This window comes from Oncorhynchus clarkii, chromosome 7 (assembly GCF_045791955.1).
Source record: "Oncorhynchus clarkii lewisi isolate Uvic-CL-2024 chromosome 7, UVic_Ocla_1.0, whole genome shotgun sequence".
Classification (NCBI taxonomy): domain Eukaryota; kingdom Metazoa; phylum Chordata; class Actinopteri; order Salmoniformes; family Salmonidae; genus Oncorhynchus; species Oncorhynchus clarkii.
The window spans coordinates 55,505,256-55,528,243 of record NC_092153.1 but is presented as its reverse complement, the minus strand read 5'-3'; the positions used below and the strand labels follow the sequence as shown (position 1 = coordinate 55,528,243).

The following is a 22,988-nucleotide window of genomic DNA, read 5'->3' as shown; positions in this document are numbered from 1 at the left end:
CATAACACAATCATAAAAAACGGACACATTCATCAGTTTAAAAAGGTCCCCTAACAGTCATTTGAAATGCCCTGGAGTCACCAATTCTTGCAATTTTAAAGTGATTTGGAGATCATGCCACACATGGTGCAAAAAATCTCCAGAGATAGCCATCCCTGACACCAGGTTTGGTATCTCGTGCGTCTATGGGGTAACAATGAAGTAAGGTACAGCGGAGGTTTATGCAGGAGGGCTTTATCAACACAGAGTGCAATGCATCGATCTACGAGACTTCAAAGATGACTTGTGAAAGCTCAGACTAGAGGTCTAGTTGGTTTGACTTTGCTACAAGCATACACATGATCATATTATTAGATATGGACAATCAGATATGAAATTATGTTACATGTTTCCTCAAATGTTAGAGTGAAAACCTTAGGATTATAAAATGTAACTTTGCCACCTTGCAAACAGGTTCATAACTTGTAGCTACACAATTCCCTTCCATTTATGGTCGTCACTGAGGAAGGAATGCAGGATGAGGAGGATCATGAGGTCATGGACTTTTTGGAGGAAGATGATTTTGATGAGGAGCAACCTGGTGAAGATGAGGACGAAGAGTATGAGACACACACACACACACACACAGGACAGACAGGTGAACATTGACTGACAGAGAAGCAGCTGAACTGGTTCCCCCCTAACCCTCCTAGGTTAATGCTGGTAGAGGGGTCTGCTTTACAAGCTGGTGGTGCAGGGTGTATAAATGCTCTGGCCTGGTCCCAGATCTGTTTATTCTCTCACCCTAAATCCTAATGTATGATAATTGTCATGCCATGTTACCATAGCAGTTGGCTATACATAGGAGTTAACCATAGAGCACAAACAGATCGAATAACAAGCTAACATTTGGCTGATTGTCAGAACAGAAAGAGTGAAACTTCAATGTACTTGAGGACTGCTTGTGTGGCACCTGAATGGGAAGGCAACCGTTTCTGTATGATTTGATGATTATGAGAGTGATGTAACTTGGACTTTGTTTTCAGGTATGAATGAAACAATGTATTCCCCTGACCTTATTCTTTCAATAAAGTCATTGTTTTATTCATATTCAATTACTTGTGTAATGTATTTCCTTATCGTATGTAAGACTCAATGTTTTCTGTAATTGTTTGGGGTCCAGATAATATTATATGTTTTATTTACTCTCCAGATAAGAAAGTGTCTGGAGAGTAAAACATTTTAAGTACCATCAGTCACTTAAACCGGTGTCCCTTATTTTGTAAGCATCAGAACATAAATACTATTTGCTGTGATTTATACCTTCCAGAGATTAAGTTGTAAAACAATAACTTGAAAAGATTCTTACATGCCTTGATTTTGACTTTCATTATAACCTTGTTTACGATCAGTTTATTATGTTACGTAAAGAACTGACAAGAGCATTTACGAAGAATGACGACAACCTTTCATTGCAGTCTGGTTTCTTTACCTTCAACGACAAAAATCCTCATCAATATACATAATGACAAAGTGAAAACAGATTTATTTTTTATTTTTGCAAATGTATTAAAACCTAAAAATAACATATACCTTATTTACATAAGTATTCATACCCTTTCCTATGATACTTGAAATTGAGCTCAGGTGCATCCTGTTTCCATTGATCATCCTTGAGATGTTTCTACAAATTGTTTGGAGTCCACTTGTGGTAAATTCAAATGGTTGGACATGATTTGAAAAGGCACACACCTGTCTATATAAGGTCCCACAGTTGACAGTACATGTCAGAGCAAAAACCAAGCCATGAGGTCGAGGGAATTGTCTGTAGTGCTCTGAGACAGGATTATGCTTAGGCACAGATCTGGGGAAGTGTACCAAAACATTTCTGCAGAATTTAAGGTCCCCAAAAACATAGTGGCCTCCATCAGTTTTAAATGTAAGAAGTTTGGAACCACCAAGACTCTTCCTAGAGCTGGCCGCCCAGCCAAACTGAGCAATTGGGGGAGAAGGGCCTTGGTCAGGGAGGTGATCAAGAACACAATGGTCACTCTGACAGAGCTCTAGAGTTCCTCTGTGGAGATGGGAGTACCTTCCAAATGGACAACCATATCTGCAGCACTCCAGCAATCAGGTTTTTATGGTAGAGTGGCCAGACAGAAGCAACTCCTCAGTAAAATGTTGACACACACGTTTGTGTTGAAGAAGCACCATGCTCCGAATTGTGTTGTCCCGAACCTTGCCTTGAATCTCTGGCATTTCAAATGGTCAGTATTCAGTTGCCGCCATCCCCTTTCCAAGCGCACAGCCCAAAGTGCTTCATCAATAACGAGTGGCATGATGCCGTCAGCAAGAGGTCCTTCCCCACCATCAACCCAGCCACAGGAGAGGTCATCTGTCAGGTGGCTGAGGCAGACAAGGTAGATGTGGACAAGGCTGTGAAGGCTGCCAGGGAGGCCATCAGGTTTGGGTCACCATGGTGACGCATGGACGCGTAGGACCGCGGACTGCTCCTGAGCTGGCTGGCAGACGCAATCGGGAGGGACACAGCCTACCTAGCGGAACTGAAGACCCTGGACAATGGGAAACCCTATGTCGTGTCTTACAGCGTGGACGTGCCCATGGTGGTCAAGTGCCTCAGGCTTTCAGCTCGACTGCCCCCAGCTTCTGGAATGCCCTGCCGGACCACCTGAAGGCACCACAGACTCTGGGCTCCTTTAAAACGGGCAATAAAACCTTTCTCTTTAGGAAGGCTTTCTGTTGATAGCTGTGCTCCTTGGTGACCTAGTCCCTTGTAGTGTCAGCTGTGTTATAAAGCCCTATTTGGTTTTTATTTTATGCACTTTGAGATTACTGTGTATAATGAAAAGCGCTTTACAAATGTAATACATTATAAAAAGCACATGACAGCCCGCTTGGAGTCGGCCAAAAGGCACCTAAAGGACTCTCAGACTATGAGAAACAGGATTCTCTACTCCGATGAAACTGAGATTGAACTCTTTGGCCTGAATGCCCAAGATCACCTTTGGGGATGTTTTTCAGCGGCAGGGGCTGGGAGACTAGTCAGGATCGATGAAAAGATGAATGGAGCAAAGTACACAGAGATCCTTAACCTCTCTAGGGTAGAGGGCAGCATTCGGAATTTTGGATGAAAAGCATGCTCAAATTAAAGAAGATATGATATGCATATAACTGGTAGATTTGGATAGAAAACACAATAGTGTCTGTGAGTATAACAACTGATTTAGCAGGCAGAAACCTGAGAAAAATCCACTCAGGAAGTAGTTTTTTTTTTTTTTTTTTTCTCGATTCAATGCCATTACAGTATCCATTGACTTAAGACTCCATTTGCAGTTCCTATGCCTTCCACTAGATGTCAACAGTCTTTATAAATCGTTTCAGGCTTGTATTCTTATAAATGAGTGAGTAAGACCAGTCTGAACGAGTGGACCCTAACGTGACGCGGACATTTTTGTCCGGTTGAAATATTATAGATCATTTAGGCTAAAAAACAACCTGACGATTGAATATAAACATCGTTTGACATGTTTCTATGAACTTTGAGGATACAATTTGGATTTTTTTGTCTGATTGTTTTGACTGAGTTTAAGCCTGTGGATTACTGAAGAAAACGTGCTAACAAAACTGAGGTTTTTGTATATAAAGAGACTTCATTGAACAAAAGGAACATTTATTGAGTAAATGAATGTCTTCTGATTGCCACCATATGAAGATCATCAAAGGTAAGGGATTCATTTTATCTCTATTTCTGAGTTTTATAACGCTTCTGCTTGGCTGGTTACTGTTTGTAATAGTTTGTCAACTAGGCTATGTCCTGGGCTAGGTATGTTCTGGGCTAGGTATGCTTTCGCCGAAAAGCATTTTATAAATATGACACTGTGGTTGGTTTAACAAGAAGTTAATCTTTAAATCTATGTAAAATATGTTTTGTTTTCTGAATTTTTATAATGAGCATTTCTGTAATTGAATTTGGCTCTCTGCAACCTCACTGGATGTTGGTCAGATGGGACGCTAGCATCCCACATACCCTAGAGAGGTTAACGAAAACCTGGTTCTCCTTCTAACAGGATAACTACCCTAAGCACACAGCCAAGACAACACAGGAGTGGCTTCGGGACAAGTCTGTGAATGTCATTGAGTGGCCCAGCCAGAGCCCGGACTTGAACCTGATTGAACATCTATGGAGAGACCTGAAAATATCTGCAGAGAAGAATGGGAGAAACCCCCAAATACTGGTGTGCCAAGCTTGTAGTGTCACATCCAAGAAGACTCAAAGCTGTAATTGCTGCCAAAGGAGCTTAAACAAAGTACAGAATAAGGGGTCTCAATAATTCAAAGTCAGTGATTCTAAATAGAGGAGAAAAAACTGTACATTTACTCAGAGCTATTGCGTATTGTTTTGTTTTGTTACCATCACTCCCAATGCAACTTCAGACCAAACTCTTTACAGACTCATCCTTTATAGACTGTGTTAGCCAATATAGTTTCCTGATCATTGCGGTTCTATTTCAATTATATATATTTTTCAATATTGTCTCATATTGACTCTGCTACTTTTCCGAGAGACTTTATTGACAAATTGATGGATTACCAATGACGTCTGAAAGGTGGGATTTCAGCAATATACTACCTGCCTCGTCACCGGAACAACATAATGAAAGAGACCCAGCATAGTGTATGATGCCCCACATGCTATAACCAGTATCAGAATATGCATGTCTTTCTTTACCTACAGTACTGATATTTGTTATTGGCCTAGCAGCGGTGTGGAAATTGTGACTCGTTTCAGGAAACTAGGCGTGTCGCACGTCACTACGTCACAGGAGAGCCATTTGAACGTAATCTTTTTTTAAATCAAAATGCGTTTTTTTGCAGAAATGCCTTCTTAAACATGTGAACTTTCATGTGCCTTAATAACAAACTTGTATACCATCTGTTGTTCTGCCCCTGAACAAGGCAGTTAACCCACTGTTCCTAGGCCGTCATTGAACATAGGAATTTGTTCTTAACTGACCTGCCTAGTTAATTAAATAAAGGTAAAATACAAAAAATACAAAATATGTAAATACAAAAATATTATTAAATATGGATCAGTGGGACGCTAGCGTCCCATCTCAACAACTTCCGGTGAAATTGCAGAGCGCCAAATTCAAATTAAATAAATATACTATAAATACTATACTATAAATATTTAACTTTTTTGAAATCACAAGTACAATACATCAAAATAAAGCTTAATTTATTGTTAATCCAGCCGCAATGTCAGATTTCAAAAAGGCTTTACGGCGAAAGCAAACCATGCGATTATCTGAGGACAGCGCTCAGCACACAAAACATTACAAACAGTTAGCAGCCAAGTAGATTAGTCAAGAAAGTCAGAAATAGCAATACAATTAATCACTTACTTTGATTATCTTCGTATGGTTGCAATCACGAGACTCCATGTTACAAAATAAATGTTTGTTTTGTTCGATAAAGTCCCTCTTTATGTATAAAAACCTCAATTTTGTTGGCGCGTTTTGTTCATTAATCCAATGGCTCAAATGCGGTCACAACGGGCAGACGAAAATTCATAGTATCCGTAAAATTAGTAGAAACATGGCAAACGATGTTTAAAATCAACCCCCAGGTTGTTTTTAGCCTAAATAATTAATAATATTTCAATCGGAGAACAGCGTCAATATAAAAGAAAAACAAAAAAGGTGCGCTCTCGGTCGTGCGCAGTAACCAGCTCTGGGGACATCCCAGGGTCCACTCACTCAATGTGATCATTCTCCCTCATTTTCTGAATAAAAGACTGAAACAATGTCTAAAGACTGTTCACAACTAGTGGAAGCCATAGGGAACGGAATCTGGGTCATATCCCTTTAAATGGTGGATAGGCTTTCATTGGAAAAACAGCCATTTCAAAATAATGGCACTTCCTGGATGGATTTTCCTCAGGTTTTCACCTGCCATATCAGTTCTATTATACTCACAGACATTATTGTAACAGTTTAAACAGTGTTTTCTATCCAAATCTATCAATTATATGCATATCCTAGCTTCTGGGCCTGAGTAGCAGGCAGTTTACTTTGGGCACGCTTTTCATCCAAAATTCCGAATACTGCCCCCTATCCTAAAAAAGTTAAATTTCGAGCCTAGTTGGTTTAGCCACGGAAAAAGTCAGCAACCTTCCCTCTAGCCATGATTGGCTGAGATAATGAGTGGGCTGGACATCCCGAGAGATGAGTTCGGATTGGTCTGCCATGTAGCACTGTCTAAAACATGAGCTGGTCAGTATGTGTAGGTATTCTTTTCTAACGCTGTTTTTTTTAAAGATATCACTCAGTAGAACTGCATAAGTGTTGCTCTCCACTTTTTGGAGGACCGAGTTTTGAAATCAGTGGAATTAGAGTACGATAGCTAAGGAGATTTGATTTTGATTGCAAATATGCAGACAGAGTAGAAAAGAGAACACAGAGAAGGCTGTTGTATAAAACACCTGTCTCCAGATTACATCTTCAAACTAAGGGCAAACATGGCATCTGTGACAGAGAGGGAGAAGTGTCCATCCATGTATATGGGTAAGATAGTCTAGCTAGATACATTTTCAGATATTACACGTTTCTAATTTTGTCAGAAAGTCATTTTCATTTCAAGCTAAATTATGCTGTTAGCTAGCTAGCTAACATTAGCTGGCTGTCTCACTAACTAATGTTATGTGTATGATCTCTGGAGTAATATTATTCATATCTCAGAGCCATTCGCATTGGTAGCTATAGCCTAATGTTAGCTAGATAACATTGAACCTGGTTGGTTAGCTACCTGTAGATCCATGCAGGGTAGTAACGTTATGAGGTGGGATTATGGCTCATTGTTTAGCTAACTAACTACATGTCTAAACAAAAGACCCCACTATGCAAGTAACCATTTCAAAAGAATGTTCATGATGTCACTGCAACAACTGTCGGTAGATGTACAGTAGCTGGTAATTCCACTCTGGCTTTCTACTGTGATTTCAGAGCACTCTCATCTGAGTGTGCCAAAGCGCAGAATAACTGACGAATTTCAACACCTGTTGAATATGGCCTGTGTCAGTAAACGTTGGAAAACAAGTGTAATTAAATTGTTGCCAGCAGCACAGTTGCAGTCACCAACACTCTGGATAACATGAAAACAGCCTAACCAGCTCTGCTAGGGCAAGTAAAATGGTCAGAGTGAGTGTTCTCTCATTTGTGTCTGGAAGTAGCTCGCAAGCTAGCCAACGTTAGCCAGTTAGCTTGGGTGCTTGACTGCTGTTGTTAGGTCAGAGCGCTCAGATCAACCCTACTCCTCGGCCAGAGCATCCAGTGTGTGCTCTGAATCCCCGAGAGCGAAACGCTCTGAATTTACCAACAGACAATCTGACAACACTCTGATTTTATGAATTCCCAGTGTGCATTCTGAGCACACTCTGGCAGTTCAGATTAAATTTTAGAGTTAAATTTAAACCAGCCTTTAATCTTGAAATCTTTGGTTGTTCATGGCCTCACATGTGAATCATTAAAGAGATGGGTGGGGCTAAGGCTCAACAGGGTGTGAATGATGCTGAATGGGTGTAGACAAAGTGCTCTCCAGTGGGGGGGTCAATGTAAATAGCCAATTGAGAAATTGTTCTGCAGTCTCATGGCTTGGGGGTAGAAGCTGTTAAGGAGCCCTTTGAACCTAGACTTGGTGCTCCAGTACGCTTGCCGTGCGGTAGCAGAGAGAACGGTCTATGACTTAGACAATTTTGGGGGCCTTCCTCTGACAGGTCCTGGATGACAGGAAGCTTGGCCCCAGTGATGTATTGGGCCATACGCACTACCCTCTGTAGCGCCTTATGGTCGGATGCCGAGAAGTTGCCATACCAGGCGGTGATGGACGTAGTCAATATAACTATATGTTCAGCACTTTTGAAACGTATAGCGACATAATTTAGAACATGGACCGTTCTTACTGTATTCTCCCTGTACACCAAGTCCGAACTGTAGGATAAATAAAGGGGGCATATAAGCAAATAATGAAACCTCTTACAATATTCCATTTGTCTAAATCAGGCTATAGGATACATGTGCACCTATCTCAATTGGCTCCTATTCTTCCCCCCTGGCGCTCGAGGACGCCGGGCTCCCCAGCATCACGCACTCCTGCCACCATCATTATTTCCTTTGCTATATCTGTCTGTCCACCAGCTCGGTTCCCAGCTTCTGCATTAAGGTTCATGTGTCATTTTGTTACCCATGTGCTGACGCTGTTCCTTGTCTGTTCCTCATTAAATGTTTGACTCCCTGTACCTGCTTCTCGACTCCAGCCTCGGTCCTTATGGCACCACCAAGTCAGAAGTTATGTTACATAATTTACATAATTTATGCAGCAGCATACAATACATTTTTGGACTCACCTTGTTGTACTGTGCTCACTTGAAAAGGAAGGTGGCGCTTTCAAGACACCTGGGAACTCTTAAAAAAACAAGTTTGAATCATGGCATCAGTGATCTTTAGGTTAGAGCTCTAGAAAGAGAAGTTCCTGACCTGGAATGCCAAGTTGGATGACCGTTAAAAACGTATTTTCCCAGTCGTAGCTAATTTTTTGTGTCTTGAACTCTGAGTTTCCCAGGTCCGAGTTTCCAGTTGTTTTGAACGCGGCAGAAGTCATGCTGGATTGACAGCATGGCCAATGTATTCAACCTTTTCTGGCCCATGCTGTTGCATGTGAATGTTTATCCTTTTAAGCTTGGAAAGGGGACCCTTAAACCCTGACTTAAACCAATAAGTTTTATCTATAATTTCTCTTCATATGACAAGGATTGAAAAGGATTTGCCAGTAGATTGTCGAATTGATTCATGATGATGACTGATTGTCTAGCTAAGATTTTGTAAGTATGATGTTGTCATGATCAGTACAATTTTTTAAATACAGTGCCTTGCGAAAGTATTCGGCCCGCTTGAACTTTGCGACCTTTTGCCACATTTCAGGCTTCAAACATAAAGATATAAAACTGTATTTTTTTGTGAAGAATCAACAACAAGTGGGACACAATCATGAAGTGGAACGACATTTATTGAACGACATTTAACTTTTTTAAGAAATCAAAAACTGAAAAATTGGGCGTGCAAGATTATTCAGCCCCTTTACTTTCAGTGCAGCAAACTCTCTCCAGAAGTTCAGTGAGGATCTCTGAATGATCCAATGTTGACCTAAATGACTAATGATGATAAATACAATCCACCTGTGTGTAATCTAGTCTCCGTATAAATGCACCTGCACTGTGATAGTCTCAGAGGTCAGTTAAAAGCGCAGAGAGCATCATGAAGAACAAGGAACACACCAGGCAGGTCCGAGATACTGTTGTGAAGAAGTTTAAAGCCGGATTTGGATACAAAAAGATTTCCCAAGCTTTAAACATCCCAAGGAGCACTGTGCAAGAGATAATATTGAAATGGAAGGAGTATCAGACCACTGCAAATCTACCAAGACCTGGCCGTCCCTCTAAACCACATATGTCAGAGTCAAGGCCCGCGGGCCACATCCGGCCCGCAAGAAGGTTTTTTACGGCCCCTGGGATGATCTTGATTTATTATTAGAACCGGCCCGCAGCAAGCCGGCAGCCCGCAGATCTTTTACACGCACCAATACTACATTTCCCACAATGCAAAGGTGACGCACCGAGCAGTAGGCTGCTTCATTTCAATATTTATTGGCACAGCAGTCGTCAGCATCACAGTAAAATTAACTTTCAGATACCCATCAAAAATGGCAAAACGGAAGGTGGATACTGAGAACCGGGGGTTTCAAACAAGGTGGGAGTCGGAGTATATGTTCACGAAGGTAGCTGGAAAACCTGTGTGTCTTCTGTGTGGAGAAAGTGTGGCGGTACTGAAAGAGTATAATCTGAGACGACATTATGAAACGAAACACGCGGACAAAAACAAGAATATGGACATGGAACAAAGGCTACAAAAGGCAGAGGAATTAAAACGAGGCCTCAAATCTCGACAGGCTCTGTTCAAAAAAGCCAAATCACAAGGCCAGGCTGCTGTCAAGGCCAGTTTTATTTTGGCAGAAGAGATCGCTAAATCAGCCCGGCCATTTACGGAGGGGGATTTCATCAAAAACTGCATGATTAAAGTTTGTGACGAAGTTTGCCCAGAAAAAAGGCAACTCTTTTTAAATGTGAGTCTGAGCAGAAACACCATTGCCGAGAGAGTAGACCAGTTGTCCATCAATCTAAAAGAGCAGCTTGTGAAAAAGGGAAAAGATTTTATTGCATATTCCTTGGCTGTGGATGAGAGCACCGACATTTCTGACATTGCCCAGTTGTCAATTTTCATCCGCGGAGTGGACTCTAACCTAAGCGTGACAGAGGAGTTTTTGGCTTTACGTCCTATGCATGGCACAACTACGGGGCATGATTTGTATGAAGAGGTGTCAAGATGTGTAAATGAGATGGAGCTGCCTTGGGAAAAACTCGTGGGTTTGACAACCGACGGAGCACCTGCGATGTGTGGACACAGGAGCGGACTGGTGGCGAAGATACGGGAAAAGATGCAAGAGGAAAACGCGACAGGTGAGCTGACAGCTTATCATTGTATCATACACCAGGAAGCGTTGTGCGGTAAAGCCTTGAAAATGGAGCATGTAATGAGCATCATCACGCGCACAGTTAACTTTATCAGAGCCAAAGGTTTGAATCACCGCCAGTTCAAGGCATTTCTGACGGAGTTAGAAACGGAGCATGGTGATTTGCCTTATCACACAGAGGTGCGATGGCTAAGCCAGGGAAAGGTGCTTCAAAGATGTTTCGAGCTTCGTGAGGAGATTTGTCTGTTCTTGGACAGCAAAGGGAAAGACACAACACAACTCCGAGACGAAATGTTTCTGTGTGAAATGGCTTTTCTGTGTGACATTACGAGTCATCTGAATGCAATAAACTTGCAGCTGCAGGGTCGGGATCGTGTCATCTCTGATATGTACAGTACAGTGAAGGCATTTAAAACCAAACTGACTCTGTGGGAGACGCAGATGCGGAAAGAAAATTTGAGCCACTTTCCCAGCTGCCAGACCATGAAAGAGAAGCTCTCTACCAGTGCGTTCCCGAGCACACAGTTGGCTGATAAAATAGGTATGCTTGCCGCTGACTTTCGACGCCGATTTGCTGACTTTGAAGCACAAAAAAGCAGGTTGGAACTGCTCGGTAACCCATTTGCTGTTGACGTGGAAAGCTCACCACCAAACCTCCAAATGGAGTTGATTGACCTCCAATGCAATGATGCACTGAGGGCAAAATATGCGGCAGTGGGTGCTGCGGAGTTCGCCCGTTTCCTCCCCGGCACAATGCCCCAGCTGCGCATCCAGGCTGCTCAAACGTTGTCTATGTTTGGCAGCACATACCTGTGTGAACAACTGTTTTCTTTGATGAACCTGAACAAAACATCACACAGAAGTCGACTTACTGCTGAACACCTCCACTCAATTCTGAGGATTTCTTCAGCTCAGAGCCTTACCCCGAACATTGATGAACTTGTGGAAAAGATGGGACACCACCAAGTATCACCCTCAACCTCAAACAAGTGAACATTACTGTGCAATCACATATTTAGAGTTTTTACTCAGTTCAAGTTTAAAAGTTAAAATTTAATATTTGTTTTCACTGCATGTTACTTCTCCTTAAACAAAGTGTTGTTTTTGATTAATAGATTTTTGCACTTTATTTTTTTGTATTTCAATCCAATTATATTTTAAAAATATTTCAGTTGAGTGGATGATAGAAAATTGCTATTATTGTTTTTTCTTTGAAGTAAATTTAGCCCACTTTTGCTAAAATAGAAAATATAGTCTACTGATGGTGCCTTGAATACCGGTTTCTTTCATTTAATGTTCATGTTATGGGGATATTTATATAAAGGAAATTTGTCTTTTGTGTCTGTTGAAAATTAAAGATTACTGACAGAGCCATAAGAAAATATTGCTTTATTTATCTGATCATATTGTAATATATTTGTTAGGTTTTCAGTAGGTTCAATTAGGTTCACTAGACTATATGCGTCATTTAAAAAATGTTCAATGAACATTCGAACAGTCCGGCCCTCGTCTTGTAGCTGATTTTTTTATTTGGCCCTCCGTCCATTTGACTTTGACAACCCTGCTCTAAACTTTCAGCTCATACAAGGAGAAGACTGATCAGAGATGCAGCCAAGAGGCCCATGATCACTCTGGATGAACTGCAGAGATCTACAGCTGAGGTGGGAGACTCTGTCCATAGGACAACAATCAGTCGTATATTGCACAAATCTGGCCTTTATGGAAGAGTGGCAAGAAGAAAGCCATTTCTTAAAGATATCCATAAAAAGTGTTGTTTAAAGTTTGCCACAAGCCACCTGGGAGACACACCAAACATGTGGAAGAAGGTGCTCTGGTCAGATGAAACCAAAATTGAACTTTTTGGCAACAATGCAAAACGTTATGTTTGGCGTAAAAGCAACACAGCTGAACACACCATCCCCACTGTCAAACATGGTGGTGGCAGCATCATGTTTTGGGCCTGCTTTTCTTCAGCAGGGACAGGGAAGATGGTTAAAATTGATGGGAAGATGGATGGAGCCAAATACAGGACCATTCTGGAAGAAAACCTGATGGAGTCTGCAAAAGACCTGACACTGGGACGGAGATTTGTCTTCCAACAAGACAATGATCCAAAACATAAAGCAAAATCTACAATGGAATGGTTCAAAAATAAACATATCCAGGTGTTAGAATGGCCAAGTCAAAGTCCAGACCTGAATCCAATCGAGAATCTGTGTAAAGAACTGAAAACTGCTGTTCACAAATGCTCTCCATCCAACCTCACTGAGCTCGAGCTGTTTTGCAAGGAGGAATGGGAAAAAATGTCAGTCTCTCGATGTGCAAAACTGATAGAGACATACCCCAAGCGACTTACAGCTGTAATCGCAGCAAAAGGTGGCGCTACAAAGTATTAACTTAAGGGGGCTGAATAATTTTGCACGCCCAATTTTTAAGTTTTTGATTTGTTCAGACCAGCAGTTCATGGTCCTAGCAACATCACTTCAGGTGTGTCCTTTTTGGCGCCTTAGCATTGTCTTCTTCTTTAGACATGCAAATGTCCTTAGGTAACACCTTTCTGCAAGCAAGCTAGGAAGGAATTCTCCATTTTTCTTTGTAAAAGCAAAACACATAAATGAAGGTATATCACAGATTAATTAACATTTCAATGAACATACAATTGTTTATTTATCTGATTGGATTGGTCGATAGCAACTTCAAATGTAGTTTTATCAAATCAGTCAAATATACATCAAATATTATCAAAGATCCCTATCTCAAAGACAGTATATTTGAGACAAAACTCTCAAACTCTCCTCCCTTTGAGAGAAATGGATAACCAGAATTTTTAAACAATCAAGAACAATTCTTGAAGTCAAATCAAAACTACTTTCAAGCATAAATCAAACACATTTTTAGGCCTATTCTACATGTGAGAATTACAATGTAAGTTCAGAATGGTTTCACAAGCAATTTGTGCCTGGCTCAAATCGGTCTTATGTAGCAAATTTGAAATTGTGTTTTGGAAAATTGGATAATAGCAGAGACACAGAGCTACAAAAGGGTATACCATACACTGCATTTGAGGAACAATGGGAAAGTAATTTTTCTTTGAAAATTGATAAACTTGTAACCTCACCTTTGAGAAAATGGCCTTGAATGTTTTGGTACCGACTGGAGAGCACTTCTTTCTCTGCACCCATTCAGCATTGTTCACACCCTCTTAAGCTTTAGTTAGCTAACAGTACACTTTAACTTGAAATTAAAATACTTTATGTCAAAATTAGAAATGTGTAATATCTGAAAATGTTGCTAACTAGACTTTCTTACCTGTGGTCTGAAATCAGAGTAGATAACCAGAGCGAATTTACAAGCTATTACATCCATCAACAGTTTTTGCAGTGACATTCTATTGAAATGGAAACTTGCATAATGGAGTCTTTTGTTAAGACATGTAGCTAGCTAGCTAACTAACTAAACAATGAACCATAATTCCTATTCATGACGTTACTATCCTGCATGAATCTGCAGGTAGCTAAACAACCAGGTTCAATGTTAGCTAGCTAACATTAGGCTATAACTAGCCAAGCAAATGGCTCTGAGATACGAATAATAAGATCATACACGTAACGTTAGCTAGCGAGCCAGCCTGCTAACGTTAGGTAGCTAACAGTACACTTTAACTTGAAATGAAACCACTTTCTGTCAAAATTAGAAAGGTGTATTATCTGAAAATGTAGCTAGCTAGACAATCTTAAACCATATACATCATGGATGGACGTGTCTCCTGTCGGATGCCATGGTTGCCCTTAGTTGGCTATCATACTCGAATTACAGTGATTTCAAAACTCAGTCCTCCAGAAAGTGGACTGCACTTATGCAGTTTTACTACGTGATACATTTTTTAAGACAGGATTACCTAGACATACTGACCAGCTCAAATAGACAGAAGTGTGCTATATGGCAGAACAATCCAAACTCATCTCGCGGCATGTCCAGCCCACTCATTATCTCAGCCAATAATGGCTGGCGGGAGGGTTGCTTCCTTTTTCTGTGGCTAAACCAGCTAGGCTCGTAATTTAACAATTGTATTCGTATTTACAGATGGCATACACATTTTGTAATTAAGGAACATGTAAGTTCACATGTTCGAGAAGGCATTTCTTCCAATAACTAAAAAAGTGAATGTTCAAAAGGCTCTCCTGTGAAGTAGTGACCCGCGAGATACGCCTAGCTTCCTGAAACGGGTCACATTTGAACATTAAATATATTAGAATCCTAGTTTAAAACAGCCAACATTAGCAAATCAATGGTGAAAGTTCTGAGGCCATTTTGTGACAAACAAAGCAATGACTTTAAATAGCACACGCACATCTATACATTCAGATGGACTTAGTCATATGCACCACGCATAGGAAAACAAACTATTCTTTGTGTTTTAACTTCTTGGCGCACCCATCCCGTTAGCGGGATCATTTTCGTCAATATCTGTTGAATTGCAGAGCACCAAATTCAAATTAAATTACTAAAAATATTTTATTTTTATGAAATCACAAGTGCAAAACACAGCTTAGCTTGTTGTTAATCCACCTGGTGTGTCAGATTTAAGAAAAGCTTTACAGCAAAAGCTATCCAAGCATTTATGTTAGGACATCTCTCTCAGCAGACAAACATTACAAACAGCTAGCAGCAAAGTAGATTGGTCATGAAAGTCAGAAAAGCAATCGTTTACCTTTGATGATCTTCAGATGTTTTCATTCACGAGACTCCCAGTTACACAATAGATTATATCCAAAATACCTCCATTTGGTTGGCACATTTTGTTCAGAAATCCACAGGCTCAAGCGGTCACGACGGGGCAGACGAAAATTCCAAATAGTATCCGTAAAGTTCGTAGAAACATGTCAAACGTTTTTTATAATCAATCCTCAGGTTGATGTTTTTTTTGTTTAAAAAAAAATCTTACCCCCTTTTCTCCCCAATTTCATGCACAGTGTTTGAGACGTTCGGAAGGAGACTAACGTGAGGTAAAATAAATAAATCATTAATCAGAAGACTAATGATCAGATATGAAAATATCTGAAAGGTTATATTGGGAAGTTATAACTTTGTAATCTGAATACTTTCCTTGGTGCCCCAACTTCCCAGTTAATTACAGTTACATGATTATTCAGTTTAATCGAGTAACTAATCACAGAGAATCTTTGATAAAAACAAAGTCTTCAGTTTAATGATAGTAAAGACACGACAGGAGGAACGTAGAACTACAGATATAGGATCTTCATTTTTAGCCAGTTTGCTACCGCAGGTAAATATGAATTATTATGTGAATTAGAATTAATGGTCATTTTTTATGAGGGTTGAAATATTTTTCATAAGGGAAAATCAAATCTGAAATCTAAAAGTTTCACATTTCCTGCATTGCAGGAAGGTTCACCCGCAACAGGGTAACCACATTAAGATCCTACATCTGTATACACATTTGTCTTTTATGTTTTTGTAATCATTGCTAGCTTCTAGAGAGGGATATGAATGGAAAGAGTGAGGAGGAAAGAAATGGCCCTGAAACATTCCTCTTCATCCGTTGTCTCACCCTCGTTACAGTCTATCACTGAACTCACTGTGCTAAACTGAGGATAAACTGCCATCCTCCCTTTCCCCATCATCCCTCTGTCCTGTGTGCTTACTTCTCTCTTTTCTGGGATAAATAATGAGATCTCTCCCCCTCCCTTTCCATCACTCTTTCGTGGGTGTGACAGTGACACCAAGGCTGACTCTGCTCTGAGTCTCAGGACCCATGACAAGGACAGAGACCCGTCATGTCACACACACATGGACGAACGCACGCACACACGCCCAGATATACACACACACTGGGTCAAATGGGCACGTTCACACCCATGCACACAAACAACCCAGAGGATGAGTGACACGAGCTTAACAAGTGAAAACAAATGGATGCTGTCAAGAGATCGTAGGACGGAGGACTGGAAGAAGGACATAAACAAACCCTAATATTTCTCACAGGGTTATGGATGGTATTGTTTTGCCTGGCATCTGTTGTTGTCTAGGGGCCCCTCAGAAGCACAGTGATTCATCTCTCAGTTGTATCATGAACACAAGACTGTCTGAAAAACAACACCAAGAAAGATCCCACTCACAGGATTTGACCATCAGCATGGTCTATTCTACAGAGGACTCAGAGGGAAATACTACTGTGGATTTGAGGCATGATTATTGTCACTGCATGTTCTCCCTGTGTCATTTTGTCACTGAACACATCAATCAACTTCTCTGTAATCTTCTAACCCTGGCCTACTGCCCAGCGTGACTGGTTTACAGGCTTTTTCCAAGATAACACTTTAAGGAAATACTGTATTTAGATGACATGCGAGACACACGTATCCAATCTCTCTCATGCAGATACACACTCATATACTAACTCATACATATCCAATCTCTCTCATGCAGATACACACTCATATACTAGCTCATGCATATCCAAGCAACTTGAAAATCTCAGCATGTGCGCATACACCCACATAGGCTCACATCAGCACACACACAGAAAGGTCTTGCCTATGACTCACATCACCTTGCCAGGATAAACATTCTAACAGATAGGAAGTTCAGATAGGGTTCGATGGCATGGGTGTGTGTTTGTATGTGTGTATGTGTATATGTGCATCGTAATTCAGCTCAGCTCCACACATGATAAATTAATCCTGGCTGAAGGCATGAGACACAAATAATTCACACCTGTCCACGCGAATATAAGTGCCCGTGTGTATTCCCCTGCTGTCAGTTTCATACCTTCACACACATACATGCGCACACAGACACACACACAGATCCACACTCCTGCCTTACCTTCATTGTTGTCGTTGTTGTTGTTTCCGGCGGTGCCAAGTGTCTGTAGTGATATAGTCCATAGAAACAGTGCTATGAGCCCTGGGGCTGAAGACATGGTGCTTACACACACACACACACACACACACACACACACTCACACACTACCAATCTCCCTCTCTCTTCCTCTCTCCCACTCCCTCGCTCTTACTCTCCCTCAGACTTTTGCTGTCTCTGTGTCCCAGTGTTGAAGCGGAGCCTGAGCCAGCGCTGAGAGTGCGTGTGTGAGTGAGTGAGAGAGAGTGTGTCTGAGGGGCTGAGGGCTGGGATAGAGTTAGAGACTGCCTCTGTTCCTCTCAGCCTCTCTGTCTGCTCTCACACATACATACACACTCAGGGGAGGGACCAGACTGTCACTCCAACTCTCAGTAACCAATTAGAGGGCAGGATTCTGAAGGTCCACTAACCAAATACTCTCACGATACCTCACCTTTACCTATCCTACTTTAGAGACTCTTTCTCTCAATCTCTAACGTGTTCTCTCTCTGACGCTCCCACTCTCTTTCTTTTTCTCTCACTCCTGCATGCACTTTTGACTGTTCTCTGCCTCTCTCTCGCTCTTTCACTCTCTACATCTCAATCTCTCCTCTTTTGCTCTCCCTTTACTCTCGCCTCCCTCTCTGCCTCGCTTGCTCTTACTCCTCTTTCCCTCACTCACTCACACACTCTCTCAACTCCACCTCTCCCCCTCTTTCTTTTTTGTACTCTTCTACAAATTCTTTAAGAAACACTTGCAACTAATTATCATAATATTTTCTGTCCTTTTTTTACATACAAACGTCCTAGTCTTGTGTCTGTTATTGGATATCAAGAAAACTCCCCAACATAGAACATATTCCACCAGCTTTTCACCTTTTAGAAAAAAGGTTCCCTATTGATATTAACAAAAATCAATTCAATGTATTTCTTTCAACACTGTTTAGATTGAGACAGTGGAATATAGGAGAATGATCAACTGAAGGTCATCAATAATTAGAGGTGTGTGGACCCTTGCGTGTGCGTCCATCTCTGTGTGTGTGTGTGTGTGTGTAAGCTTTTTGTTGCTCCATACAGCCAAATCCTAAATGTTCCCTGTGGCGAATTTCTGATTCAGATAGTCAGAAGTCCTGGTGGGAGTGTGAGTGTGGGAGTGTTAGATTCAAGGACAATGATCAGATATGGATCCTTCTGACAAAGGGAAACTTCACTTGGCAATGACATTATTACTGAAGGATGTGTGCGTGCGTGCGCATACGGGCCTGCGTGTGAATCAAGGACAATTATCATCTATGGATCCTACTGATGTAGAGAAACTTGGCATCAAACTGCAACTTGTCTGATTGCAGAATGAGTACTGTGTTTTCCCTGTAGCTAAAAGCTGACTGGATCAAGGGTTTTGGCTGTCTTCCCATCAATCACAGCACAGTTTTCTGAGGACACTGCTCTTGGTGAAAGCAATGTAGTCTCTCTGTTTTAGCCCCCACTATCGACAGGCCACCAACTGTGTTTGTGTGTGGTCGTGTTTAACTATTCTTGTGGGGTTAGGATTTTTGGGTTAAGGTTGAGTTAGGGTTAGTGTAAGAGTATGGGTTAGGATTGGCTTTAGGGTTAGAGGTTAGGGAAAATAGAATTTGAAATGGGACTGAATTGTGTGCCCCCGCAAGGTCAGCTTTAGAAGACTGTGTGGGTTTGTATGTGTGTGTGTGTGTGTGTGTGTGTGTGTGTGTGTGTGTGTGTGTGTGTGTGTGTGTGTGTGTGTGTGTGTGTGTGTGTGTGTGTGTGTGCGTGAGTGTGTGTGTGTGTGTGTGTGTGTGTGTGTGTGTGTGTGTGTGTGTGTGTGTGTGTGTGTGTGTGTGTGTGCGCGTGTGTGTGTGTGTGTGTGTGTGTGTGTGTGTGTGTGTGTGTGCATGCAGCTGGCCTTGTGAACAGGGAGACTGAGTGAAGGATGGAGGGATGGAGAAAGGGAGGGATGGAGGAGATGAGTGTCATTGCCAAATGCGGGCAGTAGTGAGCCAGCCAAACCCTTCCCCAGGCAAAGGGACACAGGGGGGTACAATGGTTCCCCCTCATCATGTGTAGTGTGCCTCATTGCCTACGTGCAGCGTCTTAATACAGGAGGGGAAGACACTTACAAATATAAACACACACAGCAAGGATGGCAGGTAGCCTAGCAGTTAGAGCATTGTGCCAATACCCGAAAAGTCGCTAATTCTAATCCCTGAGATGACAAGGTGAAAAATCTGTTGATGTGCCCTTGAGCGAGGCACTTAACCTTAATTGCTCCAGGGTTACCGTTGATAATGGCTGACCCTTACAATGACCCGACTCTCAGGGGGAGTTGGGATATGCAGGCTACAATTCAAGGAAGACAGCTCCCCTGGAGGATGTTTGATCAAACTCATATCAACCTCTTTTCATCTCATCTATACCTCTACTTCATTTCACCTCAATTTCAGTCTCATCAAATTTAGATTTTCTCACATAATGCTTACTGTATTCACTGTATCAATAAGTTTAAATCATTCTTGCTTGAAACAAGAAATGTGCTGTTATCAGACCACACAGTCAGTGTATTTTGACTGTTTCTATTTGTTTTTAGGGATGATGTGAGACGTACAAAGATATTACTTAATGAAACACAAGGGCTATTCTTAGTATTCCATCCAATATGGGGCTGTTGCTGTGACCATTTTACCACAACACTGGCAGTCATGAGTCATGTTGACCGTTGAGTCTGAGTAATCTCCTTTTATGCATTCAGGGCATGCTTTGGTAGTATCCAACTCGCTAATGGCCTGGTACTCAGGGCTCTATTGTCCTTCTAACCACTCTGACATCAAAGCAATCGAAAATCACATCAAACTTTTATTATCAAAACAGTATTGTGCTTTTAAAACTCACCTCACTGTGATTGATCAATTGGAAGGAAGAGGTTCAACAACAGGTTGAAACTGAGTGCTTCAAATCCAAACACAATGAAATGGGCAGCGCTTTCTAAGGTGATGATTAATTCTAAACAACCACGCACATATTAAAGCTTATACATAGGCATAGGCCTATATATGAGCCCAAGCCTGAAAAAAAAAACTGAATTAAAATAATGATTGTGCCATTCCTTATACAATACATATCCTACCGCATATTACGCACTGCAGAAAACATTTGAAAAGAAAGTGATTGAACTAGCCTTTATTCCAAAATGTAACACATTCTAGTAATCACCTTTGAGTGTGGACTGTAATATTTTGCATACTGGATGGACTGGTTACCTGATGCTACACTCCAAACGTTCTATCCATGAGTCTTAGAGAGAACGTATAGGTCTAGGCCATGTTGGTTGATTGAATGCCTCCAATTATTCTGAATTTGCATTTGATTTTGAATAGCAAAGTAAAGGGAATGTTTATAATTTCATAATTAATAGGATGACACATTAAGCTATCTTAAGCTACATAATATCTCACCACTGTGCATTTCCATCTCCTCATCTCCTCACTTTCTCAAGCAGAGAGAACAGCTGTCAACAGTTTAATTCAATATGTTTTGTTGTGAAAGCATGCTACTTTTGATGTTCCCGAAAAGATTTCACATGGTTTCCAAAATTAAGCTCTTGGTAGCTACCTGAAACAGGGTTGTGAAGCCCATGGCATACAGAGTTGGGAAACAGGGTTGTGAAGCCCATGGCATACAGAGTTGGGAAACAGGGTTGTGAAGCCCATGGCATACAGAGTTGGGAAACAGGGTTGTGAAGCCCATGGCATACAGAGTTGGGAAACAGGGTTGTGAAGCCCATGGCATACAGAGTTGGGAAACAGGGTTGTGAAGCCCATGGCATACAGAGTTGGGAAACAGGGTTGTGAAGCCCATGGCATACAGAGTTGGGACGGAATATCACCCGTTGCGCAGTGGTTGGTGCCTGGAGTGAAATAACCAGAGTAGCCTACCAAAAGGAACAAGCGGCAGTGGTTGGTGCCTGGAGTGAAATAACCAGAGTAGCCTACCAAAAGGAACAAGCGGCAGTGGTTGGTGCCTGGAGTGAAATAACCAGAGTAGCCTACCAAAAGGAACAAGCCGCAAAGCTGCTTCCATTCCCCATTTGATAATGGGCCAAAACTAATTGAACATGTTAGTAAAGACATTGTTACATTGAGAATAGTATAATGGGTGATACTAGGATCACTTGATGAGAGAACAGCTGTGCTGCCTGAGGCAAGGAACAGAGCTCAAGCTTTATTTGCAACTTTTTCAACTTTTTCAAATCATCAGTAGCCTATAGTCACACCCTGCAGCCCATATACTGTATGTTTTGATTTCTAAGACATTCTAAGGATTGTATCATTAACAAATAAAGTTGCCAAATATCTAAATATTGCGTAGCCTGTAGGACCTGTTTCCAATTCTCAATTTTGCTGAACATAGTTTTCATCAGCACACTCGCTCTGGAAAAATTTTAATTTCTGTGTTATTCAGTTCAGTTCAATTATATTCGTCTTACTATAAAATCATAGAATTTAAAATAATGGCACAGGACTTATAAGCATGTCATTTCTGCTAAATGAACAAGCCTACAGCCTATGGATAACATAATAGGCCAACTCATATTCTGTTAATCTGAAACACATTTTCTTCATATCATAATGTTTCTTTAGACCTACCTAAATTAAATAATGGAGTTATTGTGATGGTGTAAATGACATGGACTTATTAGACTTGTCTAATGTCCCAAAGGCATGCATCAGCAGCTTATACGTATGGAGGCCTGGAGATGTTAACTTTTGCATGACAATAACCGGCTGACAAAAATTTTGACCGCCACAGCCCTAATCCCATAGCACCAAACTAGAAAGGTACCCCTCTGTCTACCATAGAGAGTATAGTATATTTCCATATTTACCAGGACAAAAGCCTTAAAATCACTATAAATAGAGTCCTTATGTTTGATATCAGTGAGGGAATTTCTAGCAGTGTGAGTGCTGTCAGTTATAATCAGAGTGATGCTCTGTCTGTCTGTCTGTCTTTAGCTCCGAAATACAGCAACTTATTAAAACCCTGAGCAGCTCTCCCATCGTTCTTCTCTCCTCCTCATGCTCCACATTCTGTGTTTCATTGGTGTTGACAGCAACAGGACAGTAGGACTGCAGTAGGACTGTACACAGACAGAGGAATACACTGCATATAGACTATACAGGGAAGTGAGGAATAGGACAGTGGAAGAATGTGTGATCGTGAAACAGATGTGATCGTACTTCGTAACTCTCTTGCGTTGTGTAATAAATAAAGAATGTCCAGCCAACGATCCCAGTTGATTGGTGTTTATTCCTGACAATAGACACAAGGTGACACATAGATGTGCTGGACAGAAGTCTGTTGATGGCTGTAGATATGTATGTAGCATGGAAACAACTGTGTATTAGCAGAGGCTAATGCAACCATTACATATTGAACATGCTAGCTAACTCACTTAACTCACAGCAATCATAAATACAAAAGCATATCACTGGAATCCCCCAATATCCAACAGGTACCGTACACATACA

The 22,988-nt window shown here is 41.2% G+C and overlaps 1 protein-coding gene across 1 annotated transcript in view; it reads right to left on the bottom strand.

Moving 5' to 3' along the window:
• LOC139414329 (ephrin type-A receptor 8-like) overlaps positions 1 to 17,769 on the bottom strand; it is a 116,090-nt gene extending 98,321 nt beyond the window's left edge. Inside the window, exon 1 of the mRNA XM_071162246.1 lies at positions 17,434 to 17,769. Coding sequence (XP_071018347.1) covers positions 17,434 to 17,530 — 97 coding nt within the window. The 5' untranslated portion in view covers positions 17,531 to 17,769. The remainder of the gene's footprint in view (positions 1 to 17,433) is intronic.
• Between the last annotated feature and the right edge of the window lie 5,219 nt (positions 17,770 to 22,988).